The 26,221-nt window shown below is 42.4% G+C and overlaps 1 protein-coding gene across 2 annotated transcripts in view; it reads right to left on the bottom strand.

Annotated features, from left to right (window-relative positions):
- Window positions 1–26,221, bottom strand: part of ME2 (malic enzyme 2) — a 92,539-nt gene that overhangs the window by 46,795 nt on the left and 19,523 nt on the right. For both annotated transcript variants that reach the window (XM_073619738.1, XM_073619731.1), the window contains exons 2-9: window positions 23,369–23,485; window positions 18,088–18,221; window positions 15,923–16,072; window positions 14,424–14,499; window positions 8,175–8,336; window positions 7,981–8,084; window positions 5,192–5,301; window positions 309–406 (exon numbers count right to left, since the gene is read on the bottom strand). In XM_073619738.1, coding sequence (XP_073475839.1) covers window positions 309–406; window positions 5,192–5,301; window positions 7,981–8,084; window positions 8,175–8,336; window positions 14,424–14,499; window positions 15,923–16,072; window positions 18,088–18,221; window positions 23,369–23,476 — 942 coding nt within the window. In that variant the 5' untranslated portion in view covers window positions 23,477–23,485. The remainder of the gene's footprint in view (window positions 1–308; window positions 407–5,191; window positions 5,302–7,980; window positions 8,085–8,174; window positions 8,337–14,423; window positions 14,500–15,922; window positions 16,073–18,087; window positions 18,222–23,368; window positions 23,486–26,221) is intronic.

Below are 26,221 nucleotides of genomic sequence, written 5' to 3'. Positions count from 1 at the left end.
ATGCAGAGTTCATTTAGACTGGATGTGGCTGAAAGAGGCTGAAGGCGGGGGGGGGGAATCAGAAGCTCTGGGATGGATTTTTATTAAACTAAAAGTTATCCATGTGGGGATTACCTCTACTCTGAGATAAGACAACAGAGCGTACCCCATTACACCCTACAGTAGGTACACAGCCAAGGAGTTTGACAGCCAATTTGTGGCAAAGGGATACTGACCCTGTCTCCAGCCTCAGTGATCAGTTTAATACATTTTTTACCCTTATGTATATATACACATATATACCCAAAAGAAAAAAAATCATTGCATACCTCTCCAGCACCAAGGAACAGAACTCTATGCTCCGTGATGGGTTTATTAATGGCGTTTTGTGTGGCGAGAAGACCAGCCAGCGCCACCGAAGCCGTACCTAAAGACACAAGAGAAAGCAGAAGCTCCATTAAAACAAGCTGTACAGATGAACTTTCAGCTCTTTTTTTATACCATCAGAATTAGTTTGTTCGTTGTTAGGACAGTTGGCAAGTCACATAATCCATGTTATTCCTGGTTTTACTACATTTTCCAGCTGGTGCAGGATGACAGTTGATAGTGGGGGTACACCCAACACAGAGCATTGTGCTTTCCCATCAAGAATGTACACTGTACAGGCAGAAGTTTAAGAACAACTGGCCATCACACCTGTATCAGCATGTTGAAGATCCCCATTTAAGAACTAAGGATATTAATGTGGAGTTGCCGCCTTTCGCCTGTGCGGCTCAAATCAGCTCCACTCCTCTGGGAAGGCTTTAACACAAGATTCTAGAGCAATTGTAAAAATGTTATGCCCATTCATCCAAAAGGTGAGGTCAGGTACTGATGTTGGATGAGAAGACCTTACAATCGGCATTCCAATACATTCCAATGGTGGTCAGGGCTCTGTGCAGACCACTCAAAGTTTCTCCACACCAAACTCAGCAGACCATGTCTTTATGGAGCTCATTTGCATGGATGAAGGAATCTTTTTTTTTAGTTCGGCTTTCTGACTGAACATAAAAAACTGAACAGTCTATGGCCAGTTTTAGTGCCCATGATGACGTCACGTATGACAAAATGTGTGGGGTGGAGCCAGAACACATGCTATGTGCAAACCGCCATGGCCATCTTGCATTAGGAAGTCCTTTGTACACACTGCATGCTGGCTTGCTTCTTTGTCAAATCTAAGTGCATATACCAAATAAATTCCTTTGTATCATACGGTATTTCACTATAGATAGTTTCTCTTTTCTTCCATGCCTGTGTATTGAAATCTGGTTACTTTAAGAGTTGAATTAATTCCGAGAGCGCCAGTTTGTGGAGACAATGCAGGTGGGGTTTATAAACAAAATAAAAAGTGTAGCGCTAATAATTGGGCACAAAAAATTGCCATAAAAGGGAATAAACCCAATATTCACAAACACATATAAGTGTATATATAATCAAAGTATAAGAAGCGAAGTGATTGAAAATCAGCTTTTAATCCTGGATAGGGAAAATGAATGCAATCAAAATGACTATTCTACCCAAATTGCTTTATCTATTCAGAGTCCTCCCTATTCCAATTCCTTCCTATTTTTTGAGAATAGTACAAAAAAGAGCAACTTCGTTTATATGGGGCTCTTCTAAACCACGTATACCTATACACACACTACATCTTCCCAAAAATAAAGGAGGCCTGGGATACCCTAATTTTACTAACTACTACAGAGCAGCACATTTGGCCAGTCTGTCCAAATACCATGCAAAACAGGAAATCCCATTATGGGTATTTATAGAGGCTTCAGAAAATGACCCTCTATTAATATCAAATTTATTATGGCTTGATCCTAAAGACCGCTTTAAAATTCATAATCCCATAACTAAACACTTCTTATCTCTCTGGGATAAACTAAAAACCAAATATCAGTTACAATCTCCACACAATCCTCTCCTTTCTTTTATCAGAAATCCGGCCTTTTATCCGGCATGGATCTACCCAAATTCTTTTAAAGCTTGGACAACATCAGGCATTCAGACACTAAATTACTTCATAGCATCTAAATCATTCCTTTCATTCCCATCGCTTAGAGAAAAATATGATCTACCAAACTCTGAGATATTTAGATATCTCCAAATCAAAAATTTCTATACACCATTCCTAAAGGGGGATACACCATTATCCCAATTATCCATTTTTGAATCAATCTGTACAAAAGATCCACTTGCTAAAGGTACAATTTCATCACTTTATAATCAATTATATGGAGTAGTAAATCTTAATAGACCCTCTTACGTTCAGAGGTGGGAGGAGGACCTGGGACGAACTTTAGAAGACACGGACTGGTCTAACATATGGCTCACATCTAAGTCATCTTCACCCAACATCTTAGCACTGGAGACAAATTATAAAGTCCTAACTCGCTGGTACCTTGTACCCGCTAGAGTGGCAAAATATTCACCTAATACCTCAGCTCTTTGTTTTCGAGGATGCCCAGAAATAGGCACATATTTACACATATGGTGGACGTGCCCAGTAATCCAAACCTTCTGGAAGGAAGTTTTCGTGATTGCATCTAAAATATTTAAAAAGATAATACAACCAGATCCATATTTAACTTTACTTAATCTAAAACCGGAATGGTTAACACTCTCTCAATTCAAACTTATGATCCAACTAATAACGGCTGCAAAACAAACAGTGGCCAAGGCATGGAAATCTCCTACATTGGTACTAGCAGAAACAATTCACAGAATGAATAATACAATGTCCCATGCTAAGATGGTAGCCATCGATCAAAATCAAATTCCAAAATTTGAAAAACTTTGGCACCCTTGGATAAAACAGTTCCTGTCAAATTTCAATGACTCTGTCCTGTTGCCATGGTAACAGATTAAATGACTTACAGAGACACCCATTCTAAGGCTTCAAAGAGAACTAAAAAGAATAATAAACTGACGAGCGGGACAACCTTGTGGACCATACCTCTACCTTTCAACCCTTTTTCTTCTTTCTCTTTCCTTTTCTCCACCTTACGATTAAAGCTCATTATCAGAATTTATTTGACCTATATACACTCTACTTGTAAACAATATGTATAGTAGGTATAAATCATTTAAATACCTACAAAAGTAACTAAGGAAATGATATATATCTTTAATTTAGGTTTACGTGAACCCAATGTTTAATATTTGAAATTTCATGATATTTACCTATATAAACCCTACTGTAAAACAATGAGCTTACTTTATAGATCCTTGTAAACTTACTTTATGTATCTTTATAACATTGTATACTCAATAAACTTCTTTTGACAAGGAAAATCAGCTTTTAGACAAAAGTCCAAGTGAATGAATCAATAAATAGTAGGTGAAAAGTCCAACTTTGTGTAAAAATCTTGACAGTGAATAAGTGTAGGCTTGAAGTGAGAGGATACCACCATCATATACACTGGAGGCTTACCGGAACCCGAAAGAACGTATGTTCAATGGGTCAAACAGGCTTGTATAATGGAGCAGCCACTGAAGGCATGGAGTCCTCTGGAAGTTGTAACGAAAACCAACGGCCGTCCGTGGACTGGTGTGTCTCGACACAATGTGTTTCGTCTCCTTAGACCGTCAGACATCCAGACGATGTCTAAGGAGACGAAACGCGTCGGGTTGAACTCCATTGCCGCCATTTTACATACCAAAAGCGCTGTTTTACCTACTCTAATGTGAGTGTTTTCTTTTAATAAATTTTATTTGTTATTTGCGGAATTACGCTATGTGCCCCTTTTTGTTCTTCCTCCTCTAAATCCATCTGCTATCCACGTATACCGTGTCTCTTCACGAGACACACCAGTCCACGGACGGTCGTTGGTTTTCGTTACAGCTTCCAGAGGACTCCATTCCTTCAGTATTCATCACTATTAGAAGCATTATTAAAGAGTCATTTTTTAGTGTTGCACTTTTTGTATATTTAGGACCAGCTTTAGTCTTATAGTGTAGGTGTTATGGTCAGGTGTCCAAAGACTCTTTAGTCATATACTGTAGCGTATGCTCTCATATGAACGTGCCTTAGCGCTTAAAGGGGAAGTCCACCCTAACACTAAAATTGCTATATCTACTGGCATCCATGATCCAAGACTAACCTATATAGCCCTGTAAAGAAGAAATCGCTATACATACTGTACTTTTTTTAAAGCCGATCTCGAAGCTCTGCAGAGTACACAGCTGACAACAGCTGTGAAATGAATGGGAAGTGACGTCACCCATAGAGTTACTATGGGCCTTCTGTTGTCGGCTGTGTCCTCTGCACCCACCTCCACAGCGAAGCGTGGGACCGGATTGGCTTCAGAAAAGGTATGTATAGCGATTTCTTCTTTACAGGGCTATATAGGTTAGAATATAGTCTTAGATCATGACCACCCGCAATCGCTCGTGACAGAGCCACACCCCCCCCGCTATTAGAACACATCTAGGGAACAATTAACCCCTTGATCGCCCCCTAGTGTTAACCCCTTCCCTGCCAGTGACATTTATACAGTAATCAGTGGCTATTTTTAGCTTTGATCGCTGTATAAATGTCACTGGTCCCAAAAAAATTGTCAAAAATGTCCGATCTGTCCTTCGCAATGTTGCAGTCCCGATAAAAATCGCAGATCACCGCCATTACTAGTAAAAAAATATATATTTATAAAAATGTATTTATTTAAATAAATTTATAATAATAATAATAAAAATGTCATAAAACTATCCCCTATTTTGTAGATGTTATAACTTTTGCGCAAATCAATCAATATACGCTTATTGAGATTTTTTTTACCAAAAATATGAAGAATACGTATCGGCCTAAACTTATGAAGAAATTTGTTTTTTGTTTTTTTGGGGGATATTTATTATAGCAAAAAGTACAAAATAATTGTTTTAAAAAATGTCACTCTTTTTCTGTTTATAGTGCAAAAAATAAAAACCGCAGAGGTGATCAAATACCACCAAAAGAAAGCTCTATTGGTGGGAAAAAAAAGAACATCAATTGTCAGCTAAAGCTACGCAGTGCCGTATCGCAAAAAATGGCCTGGTCAGGAAGGGGGTAAATTCTTCCGGGGTAAAAGGAACAAAACAATCGGTCAAACCTTTAGCCCTGTGCCAAGTAAAGGATCTTCCACCTAGCAAGCAGGGCTTGGACAAGGCAATTCAACCTAAAAACAAGAAGTCATACCTTGAATGTCATCATTGAAAGTGCAATATTTTTCCCTGTATTTCCTCAAGAATCTAAAGGCGTTGTGGTTCCCAAAGTCTTCAAACTGGATTAGCGTATTCCGACCATATCTGAGAATAAAAAAGGACACATAAGTGTATATGTTCTGCCATTATTAACTGGAAATAGTATTTGACCGCAGTCAACATTTAAATGGTCTGACTTATCACAATATACTAACCCCTTTCCGCCCAGCCCTGGCATCCATTTAGCAGGCTCTGTACACCCAGGCAGCGGAAAAGAGCGAGTTTGGGGTGGAGGAACTTGACTGGCCTGCACAAAGTCCTGACCTTAACCCAATACAACACCTTTGGGAAGAATTAGAGTGGAGACTGCGAGTCGGGCCTTCTTATCAAACAACAGCGCCTGACCTCACAAATGCACTTCTGGAAGAATGGTCAAACATTCCCATAGACACACTCCTAAACCTTGTGGACAGTCTTCCCAGAAGAGTTGAAGCTGTTATAGCTGTAAAGGGTGGGCCAACTCAATATGGAACCCTACGGACTAAGACGTTATTAAAGGTCATGTGCGTATAAAGGCAGGCGTCCCAATACTTTTGACAATATAGTGTATTTGCATCAAAGCCCACCCCTTTTGCCACCATGCATATACATTATGTGGGTGGAAAGAGGTTAAAAACAGAACTATGGCCTGGTCATGGGAATTCCAATGTCTACACATTCTTTAAAAAAAAAAAACAAAAAAAAAAACACAACACTAAAATAAGCTATCACTGACCCCTGTAGCTGCATGTACTGTGGGGCAATTAATTCTTTAGGCTAGTCTGAAACCTATGTTTTTTTGCCCATGATGCAATCTCCATTGAAAGCAATGGAAACACATCAAAACATGTTGACATGTGTCAATAAGGACTAGTCATAATAATATACATCAAAATGCATCGATATAAGTGAACACCAGTCACGATGCATTTATATGCATCACGATGCACCGACAAGCATCATGACACACATGGACACCCATCTTAATGTGTGCATGGACTTCAATGGAGGACAAATGAAGCAAAAATGCAAAGGTGTGAATCCTGCCTAAGCCTAGCCATACAGATGTCGATTTTTCTCCTTCGATCCCAAGGGCCACACAAACGAGAAATTACTCTTTTCATCCATCCACGCTAAACAGGAATCTGCACTGCTGGCTAATGTATAATGGCAGTCTCTAATCCAGCAGTTGTAAATATACTACAAAAGGTGACTGCATCGGATTGGCTGCAGTCACTGTGTGGCTGACAATTTTCCACTGAACACCTTCGATTTTCCAATCAAATTTTATCAAGCTTGGTGGTGTCAACAGGGTTTGAATTTTGCCTGATTCGCCAGAAATTGGCACAACTTGTGACATGTATGGAAAATCACAACAGAAATTCTGAAGTAGATTTTGAACAACTCAGACCACCTGCTGTTTGTTTACATAACATAAAATGCTGCCCCCAGAGGACAAGAGAGGAAATACGCTGTTGTAAATTGAGGATGAATTTCCCCACAATACAGCAGCTAACAGAGGCCAGTAAGGGCTTGTTTAAAACATCATTCATTACTTGTTCAAGCGGAGCTCCACCCAAAAGTGGAACTTCTGCTTTAAGCACTCCTCACCCCATTACATGCCACATTTGGCATGTGATTTTTTTTTTGGGGGGGGGGGAGCGGGTACCTAGTTTTGACAAGTACCCAGCTCCCACTCCCTGGTCTCCTCCTGTCCCTGCCTAGGCGACTCCTCCTCTCCCCCTCCCTCTCTGCAATCTTCTGGGACATGGCACAGGTCCCAAAAGATTGCCTGGCCACTAAGTGAGCGCAGCGCGACTTGAGCATGCGCAGTGCACACCCGGCTGTGAAGCTGCAAGCTCTCACAGCCGGGTGCCCACACTTGCAATGCTGGCGCCGCGGGGAGGAGCGAGGCTTCGGCCAGCCACATCGCTGGATCGTGGGACAGGTGAGAGTCTGTTTATTAAAAGTCAGCAGCTACAATAAAAAGGCAGCTGCTAAAAGTCAGTAGCTGTGGACTTTTAATAAATGTAGAAAGGGGTGGAACTCCGCTTTAAACATTCCCCCTCTGGGTGATCTATGTACATTGCAAGGATTAGAACAACCTTTGATGCAGATTCCTACCTTTTGTTATTCTGAAGAAATCCCTGTGTGTGCGTCTGTACTGAGTGGGTCTAATGGGAGTGGTTTCATAATTAACTGTCAGGTGTGGAGCTGCAGGGCACTAATGAGGAAAACTGCTGGGCCTGCATCCCTTTAGACGGGTTCCTATTGAAAGTATCTCTCAAAAAATGACATTTTTGTTGCAGGGGATGCCTGAAATCTGACTTGTATCTTAGGCAGACTCCTGGGAAAATTGGTGAGCCAATCACACAAGCAGGAAATGATGTTTCTGGGGAGTGGTCAGTATACACTCCGTGTACAGAACAACTCCAGGTAGCCATATTGCATTGCATTTTCTGAAAATGACAGCGGCTGCAGATTGAAAATGAAAGGTAATTTTTAATAACATTCAATCACAAAATGAATAGTGTCGCAATTATATGCGCTATATTATTTTTTCTTTATTTACTATTTTTTTTTTCCCACGAAAGAGTTACCTTTTCAAGAATATGTAAATATTTGAAGGACTAAAGCCATAGATTCACTTTTAGTAGACTACAAGTTACAGGCTTACAACATTTTAATAAAAATGGAATTACATCACATAATAAATAATGCAAAAACATTTATTTTTTTTTATACCGGTCAGTGACGGCATCCATGAATTCATCAATAAGATCATCGTACAGCTGGGTCCGATCCCTTTTCTGATATAGTCCCATATAGAACGGGTCTTTCAATAAGGCCTGAATTTAAAAAAAAAAAACGCAACGTAAAATTTATGTCGGGTTATCTTTTAAATGTCCTTCCCATGTACCATGTATGAAAAAACCTACCGGATTGTCGGTGCCAACATCGATTACTACCGGGAGACAAGTCCGAGGGCGTATACCGGCACAAGCTGTATACAGGCACAGTTTTCCAACAGGGATACCCATTCCATAAACTCCCAGGTCACCAAGCCCCAATATCCGCTCGCCGTCCGTCACTACAACCGCCTGAAACAGAAGAATTTATGGAGAATCGTTTTCAGTTTTTTCAATATAGTAGCCAAATACCTATAAGAATTTTTCTGGTTGGAGAGATTTCTCTTCACTTCCTGTCTCAGAGAACGAACAAGAATTAGGTAAAAAATCTCTTCAAAAAGGGAAGAAACTTTCTCTCTTCGACAGTCGTTGCCAGAACAAGAAATTGGAAGATTTCCCCTCATCTCTTCTTCAGGTGACAACTCTAGAAATTGATACAGCGTCAGCATGGAAGCTGTGCCTTTGGTGGAAAGTAGGGGGAGGAGCTTGTAGCATAGGGCGGCCAATGACACACAACCTTCCCGCGTGAAGCCCAAGTCATTGTGATGCTTGTGCATGAGATGCATAGCGAAGGTAGAAAGCATGGTTTTTTTCTGTCTTTTCCTGTCTTTCCCCCCCTCTTTTTTTTTCTGATGGTTTTGGGATTCTTTTGTTTGTTTTCTTTTTTGTGTTTTTTTTTTTTCCCCCTCCTCTGTGGTTTCCACCGTCCCTCCTTTGCCAGCGGTTTAGACATTAAAGAGGAAATAAAGCCTAAAAAAAAAAAAAAATACACCCTGCAAGGCAAAGTCATAATGAGCTAGTATGTGTAGCATACTAGCTCATTATGAATAACTTACCTCAGATCGAAGCCCCCGAAGCGACCCTCGTTCACCTCCTCTGCCGTCGCCATCTATCCCGGAGTGACTTCCGGGTATCGCGGCTCCGGCGATGTGACTGGCTGGAGCCGCAATGACGTCACTCCGGGTGCCGTCAGTGACGGCATGTTCGCCTTCACTAACGGCATGCTCAGTGCGCCTGCGCCGTTGTCTACCGTAGACAGCGGTGCCCGTTTTTTGTAAAATATCTCCTTAACCGTGTAGGTTAAGGAGATATTTCTTGCACCTACAGGTAAGCCTTAATCTAGGCTTACCTGTAGGTTAAAGTTGTTCCAGAAGGTTTACAACCACTTTAATGGCTGTGTGTTGAGTTATTTTGAGGGGACAGCAAATTTACACTGTTATACAAGCTGTACACTCACTACTTTACATTGTAGCAAAGTGTCATTTCTTCAGTGTTGTCACATGAAAAGATAGAATAAAATATTTACAAAAATGTGAGGGGTGTACTTACTTTTGTGAGATACTGTAACTGTAGAGGGCAACATATGGTGCAGCCATAGGTGTGGGCAGCCTATTACATTAGGGTGTGCACCCCAAAGCTCAAACACACATGGCTTTCTCTGCAGCCTCAGCTGCACTGCACAGTGAATGAATGGGAAGTGCTCTGTGCTGAACAGCTTCCTGTTCATTCAAATTGAAGCATAGTAAACAGTTTGATATGCTTTAGCTATGAATGAACACAGCGAGTGTGTTCACTGTGTTTATTTAGAAAAGGAAGGGGCTGGTTAAATGACAAACTGACTAGCCCCTTCCCCTGCTCTCCATCCTGAAACATCTCCCGCAGGAGGCGGGGAGAGGATGGAAGCCAGCAGCACTGTGGTTGGGGGGGGGGGGGGGCGGCACCGTACGTATTGATTACTGTGTGTCCAGGCACACCTCCTGCGCATGCCTATGGGTGCAGCTCTGCACAGAAACTAATCAACTTCCAGGTTTTATTGTCCAAGCTTAATTGAACAAACTAAAGTTAGAAGCTGATTGGCTACCATGCACAGCTGCACAAGATTTTGCACTTTCCAGTTTTAGTAAATCACCCCCATGAGCCCCGGAACTAGTATATTGCATTTTCCTTGGATTCTGTGGCTCTGCAGATAGATTCCACCCGCCTTTCAACTTCCTGAGATAAGCGACACTAAAGTGGCCGGATGCCAGGTATTCATGGCTGCAGAAAGTTGCACTCAATTGGACTCAGAGTTCAAAAGTTTACTGCTGGTGTCTGCCAACCTCCTTATCTGTAACAGTCAGGCGTGTCCCTGTGTAACGCTAAGGGCGATTTCTAAACATCGTCACCTGTCAGCTTTCCAGGATAAAGAATTTCATCACTCCTTCCCCTGTGCCATCCCATAATGCAGCGAGAATACATAGACAACCCTCGGCATAGCTGTCTGCACTGTGTGCATTACAGGCATACTGAAGGAGTGTAGAATATACAATCATTTAATGGATATTCATGGAGAGGCCTAACAGAACAACAGAGCAATGCCAGCTGGCAATATATCAAATACAGTGAAACCTTGGTTTAAGAGTAACTTGGTTTGAGAGCGTTTTGCAAGACAAGCAAAATTTTTTCATAAAATTTGACTTGATATACAAGCGATGTCTTGGTATACAAGTATCGTCATGTCACAACTGAGTATAAAAGAGAAGAGAGGCGCCTCTAAGTGTAGCAATATGGTTACATTTAATGAAGGTACAACATTTAGCACCTCACATGGTTGATGAGTAAAGAGGCACATCTAAGTTTGCAGGCATCCGGGGTAAAGCTGTCCACATAGACCATCCTCTGCACTACCATCAACGTCATCCCTTCCACGCTGCACTCCACAAGCGGTTCAAGCCTCGCTTTCAGATCTCTCTACTGCAGGGTAGTCTTCCCGGGCACAACTGCAGACTGACAGCGGTGATAGCCGGCGGTACGGAGGGCGGTCTAGGTTGGGCTATGTAGACAGCTTTACCCCGGATGCTTGTATACTTAGATGTTCCTCTTGTAATCATCAACCATGTGAGTTGCTAAATATTGTACCTTCATTAAATGTAACCATATTGCTACACTTAGAGGCACCTCTCTTCTCTTTTATACTCTGGAGCTCCTGATGGATTTTGCTTCTAATCCCCATGTGGAGGCTTCCATTTGTGGATGGACATTTTATGGTTTCACAACCCATCACATTGCTATAATCTTTTTATATGGACTATGAAGGACTTATGAATAAATAAGCAATAAATAAATAAACTACTGAAGGACTTATGAATAAATGGTTGTGGAGCGAATCATTTGAGTTTCCATTATTTCTTATGGGGAAATTCGCTTTGATATACGAGTGCTTTGCATTACAAGCATGTTTCCGGAACGAATTATGCTCACAATCCATGTATGTTTAAAATGCAGGTTGCATTTCCCAAAGATGAAAGATTACACTTATAATGAAAGTTTCATGACAGATCTATTTATTAAAGCAGATTTGAAGTATCAAATTGACCTTCACTCCATCTTTAAGCTGTGGTACTTGGTTGAATTGTGGTATTGCTTACCATTTTGCAGACCGTTATTTTTCAACCTTCTTCATCTAAGGCTAGCCATACACACAGCAATGCGACTGAGCGAGAGAAATCAAATAGATTCTTCCATCCACACCAGTAATCTCCCCTGCTGGCTGCTTGATACACGAACACCGTTTGGATGCAGTCACTGTTTGGCCAACAATTTTCCACCTGGCTACTTTGATTTTTGAATTGAAGCGCGTCGAGATTGGTGGTGTCGAATTTCAACAGATTCAGCAAGAATTAACTGAAACTGGAGCCGCGTATGGCAGACTTACCCTAGGCTGGTTTCCTATGATACATATTCACACCTATGCTTTTTTTAGCCGCTGCGTTTTTGTAAAGGGTCAGGAACATCAGTTCCCCCCCCCGCCCCAAATCACCCCCCCCCCCCTTCCCATGTTGTGGGCAGGGGGGAACAAAAAAAAAAAAAACACACAACAACATTCCCCTCTGGCTGATCATTCTACATTGCAAGGATTTTAACAAACTTTGTTGCAGATTCCCAACTGCCTGAAAGTGGTTTGTTGTCTGCAGAGTGATTCTAAACCTTTTCATGCCCAAGCCTATTTCTGACATTTGTTGCATTAAATACAGTTAAAATTTGTATTTTATTGCTAGAAAATTTACTTAGAACCCCCAAACATATACACACATATCTATCTATCTATACTTTTTCTTTAGCAGAGACCCTAGAGAATAAAATGGCTATCATTGCAAATTGTTTATGTCACACTGTATTTGCGCAGCGGTCTTTCAAACGCAATTTTTTTGGGAAAAAAGACACATTCATGAATTAAAAAAACAAAAGCAGTAAAGTTAGCCCAATTTGTTTGTATAATATGAAAGATGATGACGTTACGTCGAGTAAATAGATACCCAACATGTCATACTTTGAAATTGCACACACTCATGGAATGGCGACAAACTACGGTACTTAAAAATCCCCATAGGCGACGCTTTAAAAAAAATTCAACAGTTACCAGGTTAGAATTACAGAGGAGATCTTTTGGTAGAATTATTGCTCTCACCCTGACAATCGCGGCGATACCTCACGTGTGATTTAAACACTGTTTACATTTGCGGCCGCGACTTAAGTATGCGTTTTCTTTGCTGTGCGAGCATGCAGGGACGGGGGCGCTTTAAAAAAAAATTTTTTTTTTCTTATTTTATTTTAACATTTCCCTTTAAAAAAAAAAAATATAATAATAATCTTATCACTTTTATTGCTGTCACAAGGAATGTAAACATAGCTTGTGACAGTAATAGGTGGCGACAGGAACTCTTTATGGAGGGATCTGGGGTCTAAAAGACCCCAAATCCCTTCTTTGCACTTAAAAGTATTCAGATCGCCAAAAATCAGCGTTTCTGAATACTGTAATTTTTTTTAAATATCGTCATTGGTAGCCAGGTAAACCGGAAGTTACGTCGCTTCCGGGATTTCACATTGGAAACCCAATCAAAGCCGAATTTTATAGAAAATTACAGCACTGCAGATTGAAAAGGAAAAACGATTTTTAACAGCAATTACAATATGGCATTTCTATATGTGTTATTTTTATTTTATTATTTGCCATTTTTTTCCCCCATGAAATTGGAGTTACACTTTAAGCATCTTCATCACAATGATATCCAGTCAGGGTGGCGGTGTGCTGGGCGCTCGCAGGTCACTCAGCTGTGTTAGAAAAGCGAATGAATATTCGCTTTCCTACCACTAAACCGCCAGGTGTCCAATCATAGCAGAGGATGGGAGAAGACATCGAAGAGCTGTCCCACTGAGACAGGCAAGTGCAGACGGCGGGCCGGCGGAGGGCACACTGGCAGCATTTGATATGGCACAGTGGTGGCGTTTCATGGGGCACAGTGGCTGAGATTGATGGGCACAGTGGCTGAGATTGATGGGGCACAGTGGCTGAGATTGATGGGGCACAGTGGCTGAGATTGATGGGGCACAGTGGCTGAGATTGATGGGGCACAGTGGCTGAGATTGATGGGCACAGTGGCTGAGATTGATGGGCACAGTGGCTGAGATTGATGGGCACAGTGGCTGAGATTGATGGGCACAGTGGCTGAGATTGATGGGCACAGTGGCTGAGATTGATGGGCACAGTGGCTGAGATTGATGGGCACAGTGGCTGAGATTGAGGGCACAGTGGCTGAGATTGAGGGCACAGTGGCTGCGATTGAGGGCACAGTGGCTGCGATTGAGGGCACAGTGGCTGCGATTGATGGCACAGTGGTGGCGATTGATGGCACAGTGGCTGAGATTGATGGGCACAGTGGCTGAGATTGATGGGCACAGTGGCGGCGATTGAGGGCACAGTGGCGGCGATTGATGGCACAGTGGCGGCGATTGATGGCACAGTGGCGGCGATTGATGGCACAGTGGCGGCGATTGATGGCACAGTGGCGGCGATTGATGGCACAGTGGCGGCGATTGATGGCACAGTGGCAGCGATTGATGGCACAGTGGCAGCGATTGATGGCACAGTGGCAGCGATTGATGGGCACAGTGGCTGAGATTGATGGGCACAGTGGCTGAGATTGATGGGCACAGTGGTTGAGTTGATGGGAACAGTGGCTGAGATTGAGGGCACAGTGGCTGAGATTGATGGGCACAGTGGCTGAGATTGATGGGCACAGTGGCTGAGATTGATGGGAACAGTGGCTGAGATTTGAGGGCACAGTGGCGGCGATTGATGGTACAGTGAGGCTGCAATTGATGTTTTTTTTTTCAGAATTTTTCAGTTTGTACTCCCCCAAAAATTTTGAGCACCAGCCACCACTGGTCAGGGTACAGATTAACAACTTGTAAGAGTTACTTTCTCAGGATAATTAATCCCCATGTTCTCCATACACTCACCTTTACATCGGTCTCCGGCCAGTTCTCCAAGATGGATCGGATATGCCCTTTGTCGAAGATAGAAATGTACAAACCCCTGCAAAGCAAACAAAGTTTTGTCATTAGAGCAAAGACAATCCTAAGGAGGACATTTTTTTAGAAAAGGGAGCCTGGGGAAAGCAAACTTGTTGGGCCTCTTACACACTGAATGCCTAAAAACTCCATGGTTATAGGCATTCAAGGTTGATGGGGGAATCCTCCCAGTAAAGCTATTGTATTCTGACAAAACACACTGATCAGCATTGCTGGCTATAGCCGGCGGTGCCGATTAAGCAGCATTTATCCGACAGGCTGGGTGTACAGAAGTCAATCGGTAGGTTGACTTTTGTACAACCACTGTCCCCCATGCATGGATCGACATACGACTGGTGCCTGCTGAACCGCCCAAATTTTGATCCATGTATGGTCGGCTTAACCGCTTGCCGACCAGCCAGCGGAGCTATACCGCGGCAGGTTGGCTCGGCTGCGCAAATCGGCGTAGGTGTACGTCGAGCTCGTACATGGCTTGCTGTGGGCGCGCACCGATTGGCCAGCAGGGGGAGCAAATCAGCAGGTTCGGCGGACGCCCACGATTGCTCTCCGCAGAGACAGAACGGGGATCTGCCAAAGTAAACAAGGCAGATCTCTGTTCTGTCAGGGGATGACCCAGAGATCCTGAATTTCTGCTATGCAGGAAGACGGATCTGTGTGTTGTCCCAGGCAGCCCATCCCCCATACAGTTAGTAAACACACCCAGGGAGCACATTTAACCCTTTGATCGCCCCTGATGTTAACCCCTTCTCTGCCAGTGCCATTAGTACAATGTCAGTAAATATTTTTAGCACTGACCACTGCATTAATGTCAATGGTTCCCAAAAAATGTGTTAAAAGTGTCAAAAATGTCAGTTAGGTGTCCGATCTGTCCGCCGCAATGTCGCAGTCCTGCTAAAAATCACTGATCCCCGCCATTACTAGTAAAAAATAAAATAATAAAAATTCCCTAAATCTATCCCCCATTTTGTAGACGCGATTTGGTTTGCGCAAACCAATCAATATTCGCTTATTGTGGGTTTTTTTTACCAAAAATATGTAGCAGAATACATATTGGCCTAAATTGATGAAGAAATTGGATTTTTTAAATATTTTTATAGCAGAAAATAAAAAAATGTTTTGTTTTTTTTGTCAAAATTGTTGGTCTTTTTTTTGTTTATAGCGCAAAAAATAAGAAAACCACAGAGGTGATCAAATACCACCAAAAGAAATCTCTATTTGTGGGAGAAAAAAAAAAAAGAAGAAGGACATCAATTTTATTTGGGTACAGTGTTGCATGACCATGCAATTGCAACCTAAAGTTGCATCACAAAAAATGGCCTGGTCATTAAGGGAGTAAATCCTTCCAGGGCTGAAGTGGTTAATATAAAAACATTTCTAATACAGCATAACACAATTAGAAAAAAAAAAATGTATACATAAATACTAACTTTGGTCTCCTGAAGATATGTCCATACTGCGAGCAGGCCAGGCCGACGGTGGGGGTGTAGACAATGGGCATCAACCTCTCAATGTCATCCTGTAATACTCTGTAGAAGAGCTTCTCGTTCCTCTCCTGAATCCCCATTACGTAGATGTATCTGGAACAGACAAGCCAATGTAAGACTGCAGCCTGGCAGAGAGATGAAACCAAAACTCCACGGACGTGTAACCAAAATCAATTAGATGGTCTAACAAACAGAATAAATATGAAGGTATATACACAGCAGGAGAGGAAACAATGGCAGAAAATATACTTAGACTACCCAAAGAGGCAGTCAATACCAAAAAAATTAAATAAATAAATAAATAAATAAATAAAAATAAATAAATAAATAAATAAAAAAAAAAAACAACTGTAGGTACTTAGGCCTCTTGCACACTGCAGCTTGAAAAAGCTCAATACAGCTTATTTTTTTTAACATGGAGATAAAATACAGTCCATTAATTATAATGTGCCTATGCTCACAGGCGTGTAGACAAGCGTCGTGTATTCATCAGAAAAAAAAAAAAAAGAAAAATCTGCATTTTGTTGTCAGTAATTTATGCCTCGTGTGTGCACATTTGTGTGCAAACGGCTATTAACATACTGTATACATGAGAATACGTTTAAACACATACGTGCGCAAATACATCAAAAAAAAAAAAAAAAAGGGCTGAAAAAATAGATACTGAAACAGGAGTATCGTGTGCAAGAGGCCTTGGAGGTGCTTCCTTATATCTTCAGCGGCCTCCCTACCTCTGAGGTCATTCTGAAAGGTAAAAGAAGTACTTCCCAATAGTGCTGAAAATTTCCAGTCCCTTAAACATAGCTCCCAACTGTCCCTGATTTCGAGGGACTTCCCTGATTTGAAGCAATGTCCCTCCGTCCCTCATTTTGGTCTGATCCATATAGATGTATTTAAAATGCACTTTTTATCTATCAAAAAGTGTTTTTCAGCGCTAAACCTTTCATCTGATTTCTAAATTTCTGTTTTTTTCAAAATCCAATATAAAGGAATAGTAGTGGTTAAAAAAAAAAAAAAAAAGCACTTGTGGGTTTAACCAATCTTATTTTTTTGTTACAATTCTCCTTTAAGGGGGCGTTGCAAGTGGTGTGTCCTATGCCTGCATACTTTTGCTGATAGGTGTCCCTCATTCCCATCTCAAAAAGTTGGGAGGTATGTTTTAAAGCACATGTGCCAAACACAAGGCCCATGGGCCAGGCCATTTCATCCTGAGCTTCTCTATGCAGCTGTGGAGAGGCTCAGCTATGTGCAGGGAGACTGGTCTCGTCTCCGCCCCCTCCTGTCATTTTCTGCAGACAGCCTGTGGTGGGTGGAGCCTGCAAAGTCCCTCCCACAGCTCTGCTCTCTCTCTTTGTGCAGGGTGACTGGTCTCGTCTCTGCCCCCTCCTGTCATTTTCTGCAGGCAGCCTGTGGTGGGTGGAGCCTGCAAAGTCCCTCCCACGGCTCTGCTCTCTCTGTGCAGGGTGACTGGTCTCGTCTCTGCCCCCTCCTGTCATTTTCTGCAGGCAGCCTGTAGTGGGTGGAGCCTGCAAAGTCCCTCCCAAAGCTCTGCTTTCTTTGTGCAGGGTGACTGGTCTCGTCTCCGCCCCCTCCTGTCGTTTTCTGCAGGCGGCCTGTAGTGGGTGGAGCCTGTTGGGTCCCTCCCACAGCTCTGCTCTCTGCACAGGTCTATGTACAGCACAGTGATGATCTCACTGCTACTTTTAACAAGGTAATATCTCGTTTTTTTTTAAAGGCATTTTGAGCAAACAAAGTGGTTATATATCATGTTGTGATGATGGATTAATATATTTTAATGTTTGTTTTTTGGGCCTGGAGCTCAGCTTTAAGACCGTCTTGTAAAGGCAGACGGTGTGCAACCACTTTGAACACATTTGGATTGTTTTAAGGTTATTGATCTGCTCAAATTAGCACACAGCCTTTCATAGAAATGTTCACATGGCCTCACAGCAAAAAAACGAGTCATTGGAATTGATTTTCTATCTGACCTCCATGTCCTATACAATCCTTCGCTATTAACCCTTTGTTAAGCCCAAAGCAATTAACAGTTTTCATTTCACCCCACTTAGCGGCCCCCCACAATCCTCTGCACACTATATAGAACATACTTCTCCAGGGGGTCCTCCATTTTTCTCAGGTTTTTGTGGAATCTGGCCGCCTGGATGTCTTGGGTCTCAATCTTGGAGGGTAACAAACCTTGTAATCCAAGGATCTGCCTTTCCTGGAGCGTGAATGCCATTCCCTAAACAGACACAAGAAGATTCGTGGTTGGCTGGTTAGTTGCAACATATGAAAGTCATAAAAAGGAACCTACTGTATATATTTTATTGTACATAAGAAAAAAGCTTTTCTTTATTAGGCCCCTGTTTAGTCTTGTGAATGGGGTCAATCGTGATTAGCTGCGGGATCTCCAACTGGGGTTTCCTGCAATTATCTGCGGGCAGGAAGCCCGACTGAAAGCAATGGGAGGCTGACCGCTCCTGCAGCTAAATCACAGACATTCACATGTAATCGCTCATGCAGTGATTACCTGCGGATGATCGACCCTGGATGCAGACAGTCTGCATTCAAGGCCAATCATTCACAGGTAATTGCTTCATGAGCGATGACATGCGATTGACTGCTGCAGGAACTGTCCGCCTCCCATTGTTTTCAATGGAGCTTCTTGCCTGCAGCTAATCACAGGAAGCCCATACAACAATTGAAATAGTCCTGCTACCCCAAATAATCCTTGGTGATTAGCAGGATGAGATAGACACATGTGCCCCAGATGGCCCCAGTACCAAGGCAATCAAAAGTCCAATAATCGTAGGAAGCCCCTGTTAGGTCTCCCGTAAATAATTGAAAATGGCCCCATTTGTAAGCGTAAATGAGGCCTTACCCTACTTTCCAGTGGCGGCCAGTGTTTTTTTTTGTTTGGGGGGCAGCAAACAACCACCCCCCGCCAACAGGCCTGCTGTTTGCCGGTCCACCACCACTTACACCATCTAGGCTGTGGGCTCATTGGGCAGCAGCAGGGATCAGGGCATCGGAAGGCACATTGGGCAGAGATAGGGGCATTGGCGGGCACATTGGGCAGCAGTTTCTGTGTCTTCTACTCCAAGCTTCCACTGTGCGTCTCCTCCCCTCCTCCCAGGCGTCCAATAGGATCGCCTGTCCTTTCAGCCAATCGGGTGACAGGTATCAGCCTCTGGCTCTAATCGGGTGCTTCAAAAAAAAAAAAAAACACCCCCACCACTGTAATTCATGCGCCCGGCGTCCTAAAAGGGGCCAGACGCCTGAATAGGGTGTAGCGGCCGAGGATCAGATATCATTAATTAGGATGTGGTGGCCGGGCCGTGGATAGAGGAGGCGGCGCCCGGGCGCCACTAATGGACGGGCCGCCACTGCTACTTTCCCAACAGGAACAGTCACCTTATTTTTGTTCCCTGCCGATCCGTTCAGCCACTGGGAGGGAGCACAGGAAGCCCCGTGAAAGCTCTAGTCAGCTACTCTAGGTGGCTGGATGAAACAGTGGGGGGGGGGTGAAAGAAAGAAGACTATGGGGGAGATTTACTACCACTGGGGCACACAGAGTCTGGTGCGGCTGCGCATAGTAACCAATCAGCTTCCAGGTTTAAATTGTCAAAGCTTAATGGAACAAGCTGAAGTTAGAAGCTGATTGGCTACCGTGCGCAGCTGCACCAGATTCTGTGTACACTAGTTTTAGTAAACCCCCCCTAAGCATTGGTTGGGATGGAGAGCAAATGGGTGGACCCCTTGATGATGAATAGACCTGAGGACTGCATTCTTCTTTTGGCATAAGGTTGCAGACAAGAAAAAGCGGCCCTGATGCCCAAGCAGATGCAGGAAATCGGTGCCTGTGCCGCTCACATTTTTGCCCTTTTAGCCAAGCTGCTAAGACCCCCATAGACACTTCAAATTTTGAGCCATCGGTGGCCTAGCAAGCCATCACCCAGCTAGAACAAAAGTTGGTTTAAAAAGAGCCAGGTGGCAAATTATAGAATACAATCTATCAGATGTAGCCACTGTTTGGCAGTGCCAACAGGTGCCCAAATACAATAAATTAAAATGAACCTTTAGGCTGCATTCACACCTGAGCGTTTTCAGCTCATAAAACACTCGTAAAATGCCCAAAAAACCAACCTGAAAAACATCCAACAAGCAAAATCCCATTCATTTCAATGGCACCTGTTCACATCTGAGCGTTTTGTCACCTGAAGCAAAACGCTTGAAAAACTCCCTAAGCTCAAAAAAGAACATGAGCTTCTTTGGGGCAGATTACAGGCGTTTTTCTGCCTTTTACATTGGTGACCTGAACATAATCGCGGCAAAAACACACGACTTTGAAACGCTCAGGTGTGAATGCAGCCTTATGCTGGCCATACACTATACGAGAAAGTCGGCCAAACCCATTTTTGAAAAACGAACATTCGGCCGTGAGCGCAAACGATAGTGCCGTCATGTAATGACCGATAAATCGTTCAGTGGACAGAAATGAATGCATTTTTTGTTCGTTTTTTCACATATACCTAGTGCGTGCAGGTCAGATGGGAAACACATTAACGGTTAACCTTTCAATTTATCGTTCGTTTGGCAGAAAATTTCCAAACTTGTCTTTTATTTTTTTTGGTTTAAAAAAAGTCCCAACGATTATCAATTTTGTGCCCAATAACTGGCCAAAAAACGAACGAACTGTCTAAATAAATGAATTTCGGATGATTTTTCCTATTGTGTATGGCCAGCATAAGGGCTAGTTCACACAGCAAAAACATCCTCCAGATGCGTTTCTGCATGCGCGTTTTTGACACTTTTTTTAATGCGCCCCGGGTATATTACAGATCCATTTTTTTTCTTTTTTCCCGTTTTTTTTTTCACTGTACTGGGGTCTGATGCATTTATTTTATGGCTGTAGGTGCGTTTCAGTGCGTTTTACCGCATTCCAGTACAGTTCTATGCAGGAAAAATGCAGCATGTTCTACTTTTTTTCTGGAACTGGAACTGCAAGCATTGGTGTGAACTATGCCATTAAAAACCACGTAACCTACTTTCTATGCATTTTGGATGCACTGGAACACATGTGATGTGAACTAACCCTACGGCCCCATTCACACCTTAGCGTAGCGTTTTCAGGCAGAAAGTCCCATGATTTTTGCCGCAATTTTGTACAGGTTAAAAGGTCACCAATGGAAAAAGCAGAAAAACGCCCAAATCTGCCTAAAAAAAAAAAAAGTTCCAGAACTTGTTTGAGCTTCAGGCGTTGAGTGGAGATGTGAACCATCTCCATAGAGAATGATTGATTTTTTTTTTCCCCTCCAGTGTTTTGTAGGTTCAGGCTTCAAGCTACAAAACGCTCAGGTGTGAATGGGGCCTTAGGGTGTTCATTGGAGCTTTTACTGTCTGTATACATCATCAGTGGCAGGTCAACCCAAAAGTGAGTTTATGAGGTCATGAGCTCATCACTGTGTGCTATATTGAAGTGGATCTTCACCCTCAATGTGATGTTGTCTCTACTCCACCACTCCTCCCCTCCACTGTCTAAATAGGGATTTTTTATTTACTTTTATTATTATTATAAAAGCACCCGACAGCTGTTTCCATCAGCTGTCGGGTGCTGCCGCCACCGTTGCCGGTAAGGGAACACGGTAGTGAAGTCTTACAGCTTCACACCGGGTCCCTACTGCCCATGCGCAAGGCACTGCTGCGCTCTCCTACTGACCCGGCGGCGGGACAAGGAGGAGGGAGCCAAGCTGCTGACGTAATGCGCCACGGCACGGTCTCCTGGAAGTGTGGAAGGGTACCTGTCAAAGGTGCCAAATGTGGCACTGGAGGGGGAGTGAGGGAGACAAACGAGCGGAAGTTACACTTTTGAGTGGAACCCTGCTTTAAAGTGGAACTAAACCCAATCGATTCAGCTTCCTCAGCTGAAAACGATAGGAGGGTTTAGTTCCTCTTTATGTTTCAAAAAACAGTGGCATTCCCAGCACATGCAATCAGTGACATTGGTTTTACACTCAAACTGTCAGAACTGATCACATGTGCAGAATCATGGCAGTTGAAGATCAAACAGATGCCAAGATGGCAGCTTCCTTGGTTGAAAAGGATAGGAGGGTTTAGTTCCACTTTAACTGTGCAGGACCTACAACCAGGTAAGCGGGGGTTAAAAAAAAGAGAAAAATGGGGAAGCAGGTGAAGATCTGCGTTAAATAAAAATCTGTGTTTCTAAAGTACAATCTGCTATGACATATGTGGTATATGGGACACCCATATTTTCTCATTACATACAGATACTGGGCTTAGAAAACGCCTATGGCCTGTACACGCGATAGGATTTTCCGACAACAAAATCCTGGATTTTTTTCTGGACGGATGTTGGCTCTAACATGTATTGCATACACACGGTCACACAAATCTTGTCGGAAATTCCGAACGTCAAGAACGCGGTGACCTTCCAACGTACGTTGAGCCTAGAAAAATGAAGTTCAATAGCCAGTGCGGTTCTTCTGCTTGATTCCGAGCATGTGTGGAACTTTGTGCGTCGGACTTGTGTACACACGATCGTAATTTCCGACAAGTTTTGTTGTCGGAAAATTTGAGAACCTGCTCTCAAACATTTGTTGGTGGAAATTCCACCAACAAACGTTCAATGGAGCATATACACGGTCGGACTTTCCGACAACAAGCTCACATCCAACATTTGTTGTCGGAAAATCCTATCGTGTCTACAGGGCATTAGAAAGCTTTGCATGGAGCCTTTAAGGACTAAACTGTGCAAAAATCCACTGAAGCCCAACTCATTTTCTTCTTAGTTTTAGATTTGGATAGGGGATTTCTGTGTGTAACCCCAGTGGGAAAAAAAAATCCCTCCTTTCCAGTCTTTGAAATCTAGACAACATATGGAGGAAGATATTGTCAGTAGGATTAAGATAATAATTAAATGAATAATTTTTCTGCTATGGGATGGAACAGTAGCTTAGTGCTTATGCCTTGCAGCACTGAAGTCCTTGGTCCAAATCTCAATCTCTTCCACACTCCAAAGACATGCTGGTATTGGTGAATTGGTTGGTGTCTACATTGGCCCCAGTAGGTGTGTACAAACTGTCCTATACATACATGCCGGTCTCAGGCCAAGCAATTGGGGAGAGTTGAGAAAAGACCTGGTGACCTACCTCGTAAAAAAAAAAAAAAAAAAAAATTGCCAAGAAAATTCTATGAAAAAGGCTTTCAAGCGTGCCAGACATGATACCCAGAGCGCCAGCTTACAGAATCGCAGAGAGTCAGATACGACTGAACAGATATATACATACAATTATGAGATACTACCCTTATTAAGGCCACGTGTTTGACAAAGGTGGACTATTCCCAGGTAAGTCCAGTGAAGCTCCTCACCTTGTTGGTCCTTGTACTAAGCAGAAGAGCTTTTCCCTTCTCTTTTGTGTGTACGAAGCGCCGTGCCGCGGCGGTGCCATTTGCCAGGACTCGAAGTCTGGAAAGCATTTTGGAAACCTGAGAACAGCAGCAGGAAATGAAAAAAATATTTAAAATTAAAAAAAATCAATATATCTTGTTCATTCTTTAGATCATACAATAATATAAAACAGACATTGCAGAGACTGGCAGCAGGCAGGTGTGTGATGAGGTGGAGGCAGAGGTGGCTGCAAAACCCTTACATATACCCAGGCCCCGGGTGACACACAGGGATGAAACAAAGTTTCCTGTTTATCTGCAGTCTTCTCTACAGCCCTTCAAAGTCCAAAATGTGTAAAGCTTGTCTGAGCTGTCACAAAACAGGGGCTGAAATTACACTCTGCAGAACTCAGTGAGGAGAGCTCTGACAGCTGATTGGAGGGGAAGGGAATGGAGGGGATGGGAGGGACACCCCCCCCCCACCATCCCACAACACACAGGAACAAAGCTGAAGCTGTCAATCCCAGGCTGTGTGCTGGAGATCCCTCCCCTGTTGTCTTTTTTCTCTTGGCGTCAAGAAACTCTGTCAGGTACAGAGGCAGGAAGCAGCAGAGAGAAATTACACTTAGTGCTCTTAATTGGGACAAGTACACACTATAGAGAAGTATACTTTGTTTATATTTCATCTCTAAGTTTTAAGAAGGTTTACAACCATTTTAACCAACATGACGCTCACTTACTGGTATAAGTAAAAAGTTGCACAATATAATTTAAAGCAGATTTTCTCAACCGGCCCCTACTCAAATATATATATTATATATTTTTATTACTTGCTTTCTTTATTTCAGAGTAAGTTCTGGCCCACTTCCCGTCCTCTGTCAGTCGCCAAGGAGAATGACATCAGTTGCCTCCCCAACCGTCTCCCCCCCCGGTGCCTCCTGGGATACATGATGTTCATATCCCAGCAGGCACTTGGAACCCTACACGCCCCCCCCCATTCACTAACAGAGGCGGTCCTAGCAGCATGTTATCAGCAGGCTGTGCTAGAACTAGGAAGAGTCGGCTCAGCCCCCTGAAGAGGTGATACATATATTTATTAGGGTTAACCCGATACCACTTTGAGACCGAGTACAAAGTACCGATACTTTTTTTCAAGTACTCGCCGATACTTTTTTTTTTTTATGTCATGTGACAGTGGCACTAATATGCATCACTGATGGCGCGTGGACTGTGTCAGTAGTTTTTATTTTTACTTTACAATTTTATTTTTTACAAATCAATTTTTTTTTGTTAGAAGAGTAGATCGTTTCAGTGTGTTTTTTTATTTTATTATTTTTACAATTTAACCTTTTCACTATTTATTACAATTCTTTTTTTTTTTTTTTTTTTTTTTTATTAGCCCTGTTGGAGGGTGGCTTTGGCACTGCGGGAAAAAGGCTCCAGCTAATTTTTCTTGTGCGCGCCATCTTATACCTCCTACAGTTGGGTGATTGTTGGGATACAGTCGTTTCTGTCCTCTCGGGCCTTCAAGGACAGGTAAGAGAGTTTATTTGTCTGACAAATTGGTTTATCTTTATAACTTTTAAAATGATTCCCTATTAATGTTCTCCACCACCACAGCATCATGTTTCTCTATAGAACGTTCAGTAAATAGTTTTTTTTTCTTTTCCTCCTCTCAGTAAAATGGCGAGACCAACATCTACAGTTTGGAAACATTCCCACTGTACAATTTCTGCTGAGAGCAAAGCTGCAATTTGCCAATATAACGAGAAATATTCTTTTCCAAATGCTACATGGATGACAAAACACATCCTGGTATGCTAGAGGTGACCTAAATACAAAAGGACTTTCAATTTGTAAAACTACACTGTTCTCTGTTTTTTTTTAATGCCCATTTCTATATTTTTCATGAATTTTTTTTTTATTTTTCTCATGACTTCAAAATCTCTGCAAATTTTTACATCTCTACTCCAAACTAGGACCCAGAAGTGACATTTTACACATCGCTACCGGGTCATTAGCAGGAAGGGGAGATCAGTAACCGGATGCCACCGACGTACCTAAAACGGTCAAAACTGCTACCTGGAGCTCTTAAATGCAGGACCCCTCCTGTCTTGCATTGTATTGGAACTGCACTGTCTGACTTTATATTGTAAAGCACTGTGCACTCGTGGGGCTATATAAATTCTGTATAATAGTAATAATAATAATAAACAACATAATAACATTCAGCATGAAAAAACAAAGGTAAAGGTGTTGGCGCTGTAGATCAAATTGGTGGATTCAACATAGAAACCAATAATTATGAATCATGAAAAAAAATTGCAAACATATGAAGACTCCCAATCCCAACATCATAGGAATCAATGGATTCTTCTGATTAGAAAATTCTCCAAAGACTTCACCACGAGTGCTCAAAAGGTAGATGGCCACGCACCAGAAAGGCGCATATATGGGACATGTATTCTTTTATCCAAATTTAAATTTTCAAGCTATATATTGACCTATAGCAGTCTGGGTAAGGTTCATTTTTCTTTACATCTATACATTTTCAATGCCCTTGAATGATATTGACCATATTATCTTTGAATATTTGCATATTTATTTTATGCCAACACAATTGTTAAATATGTTTTGCGTATCAAAACAAACCAACATGAGTATTTATTTCAATCTGTTTGTCTGTAGCATATAACACGTCACACCGGAATCTCCTGAAGAAGCTTTGTTTTAAAGCGAAACATGTTGAGCGGTAGTGTCTGTACATGTGCCTTTCTATTGAACAATTGATTTTGGATATGGATGAAATATTGTTCTGTTTTTTTATCTTTGTAA

This window comes from Aquarana catesbeiana, linkage group LG01 (assembly GCF_042186555.1).
Source record: "Aquarana catesbeiana isolate 2022-GZ linkage group LG01, ASM4218655v1, whole genome shotgun sequence".
NCBI lineage: Eukaryota > Metazoa > Chordata > Amphibia > Anura > Ranidae > Aquarana > Aquarana catesbeiana.
This window is presented reverse-complemented; position numbering and strand designations above follow the sequence as displayed.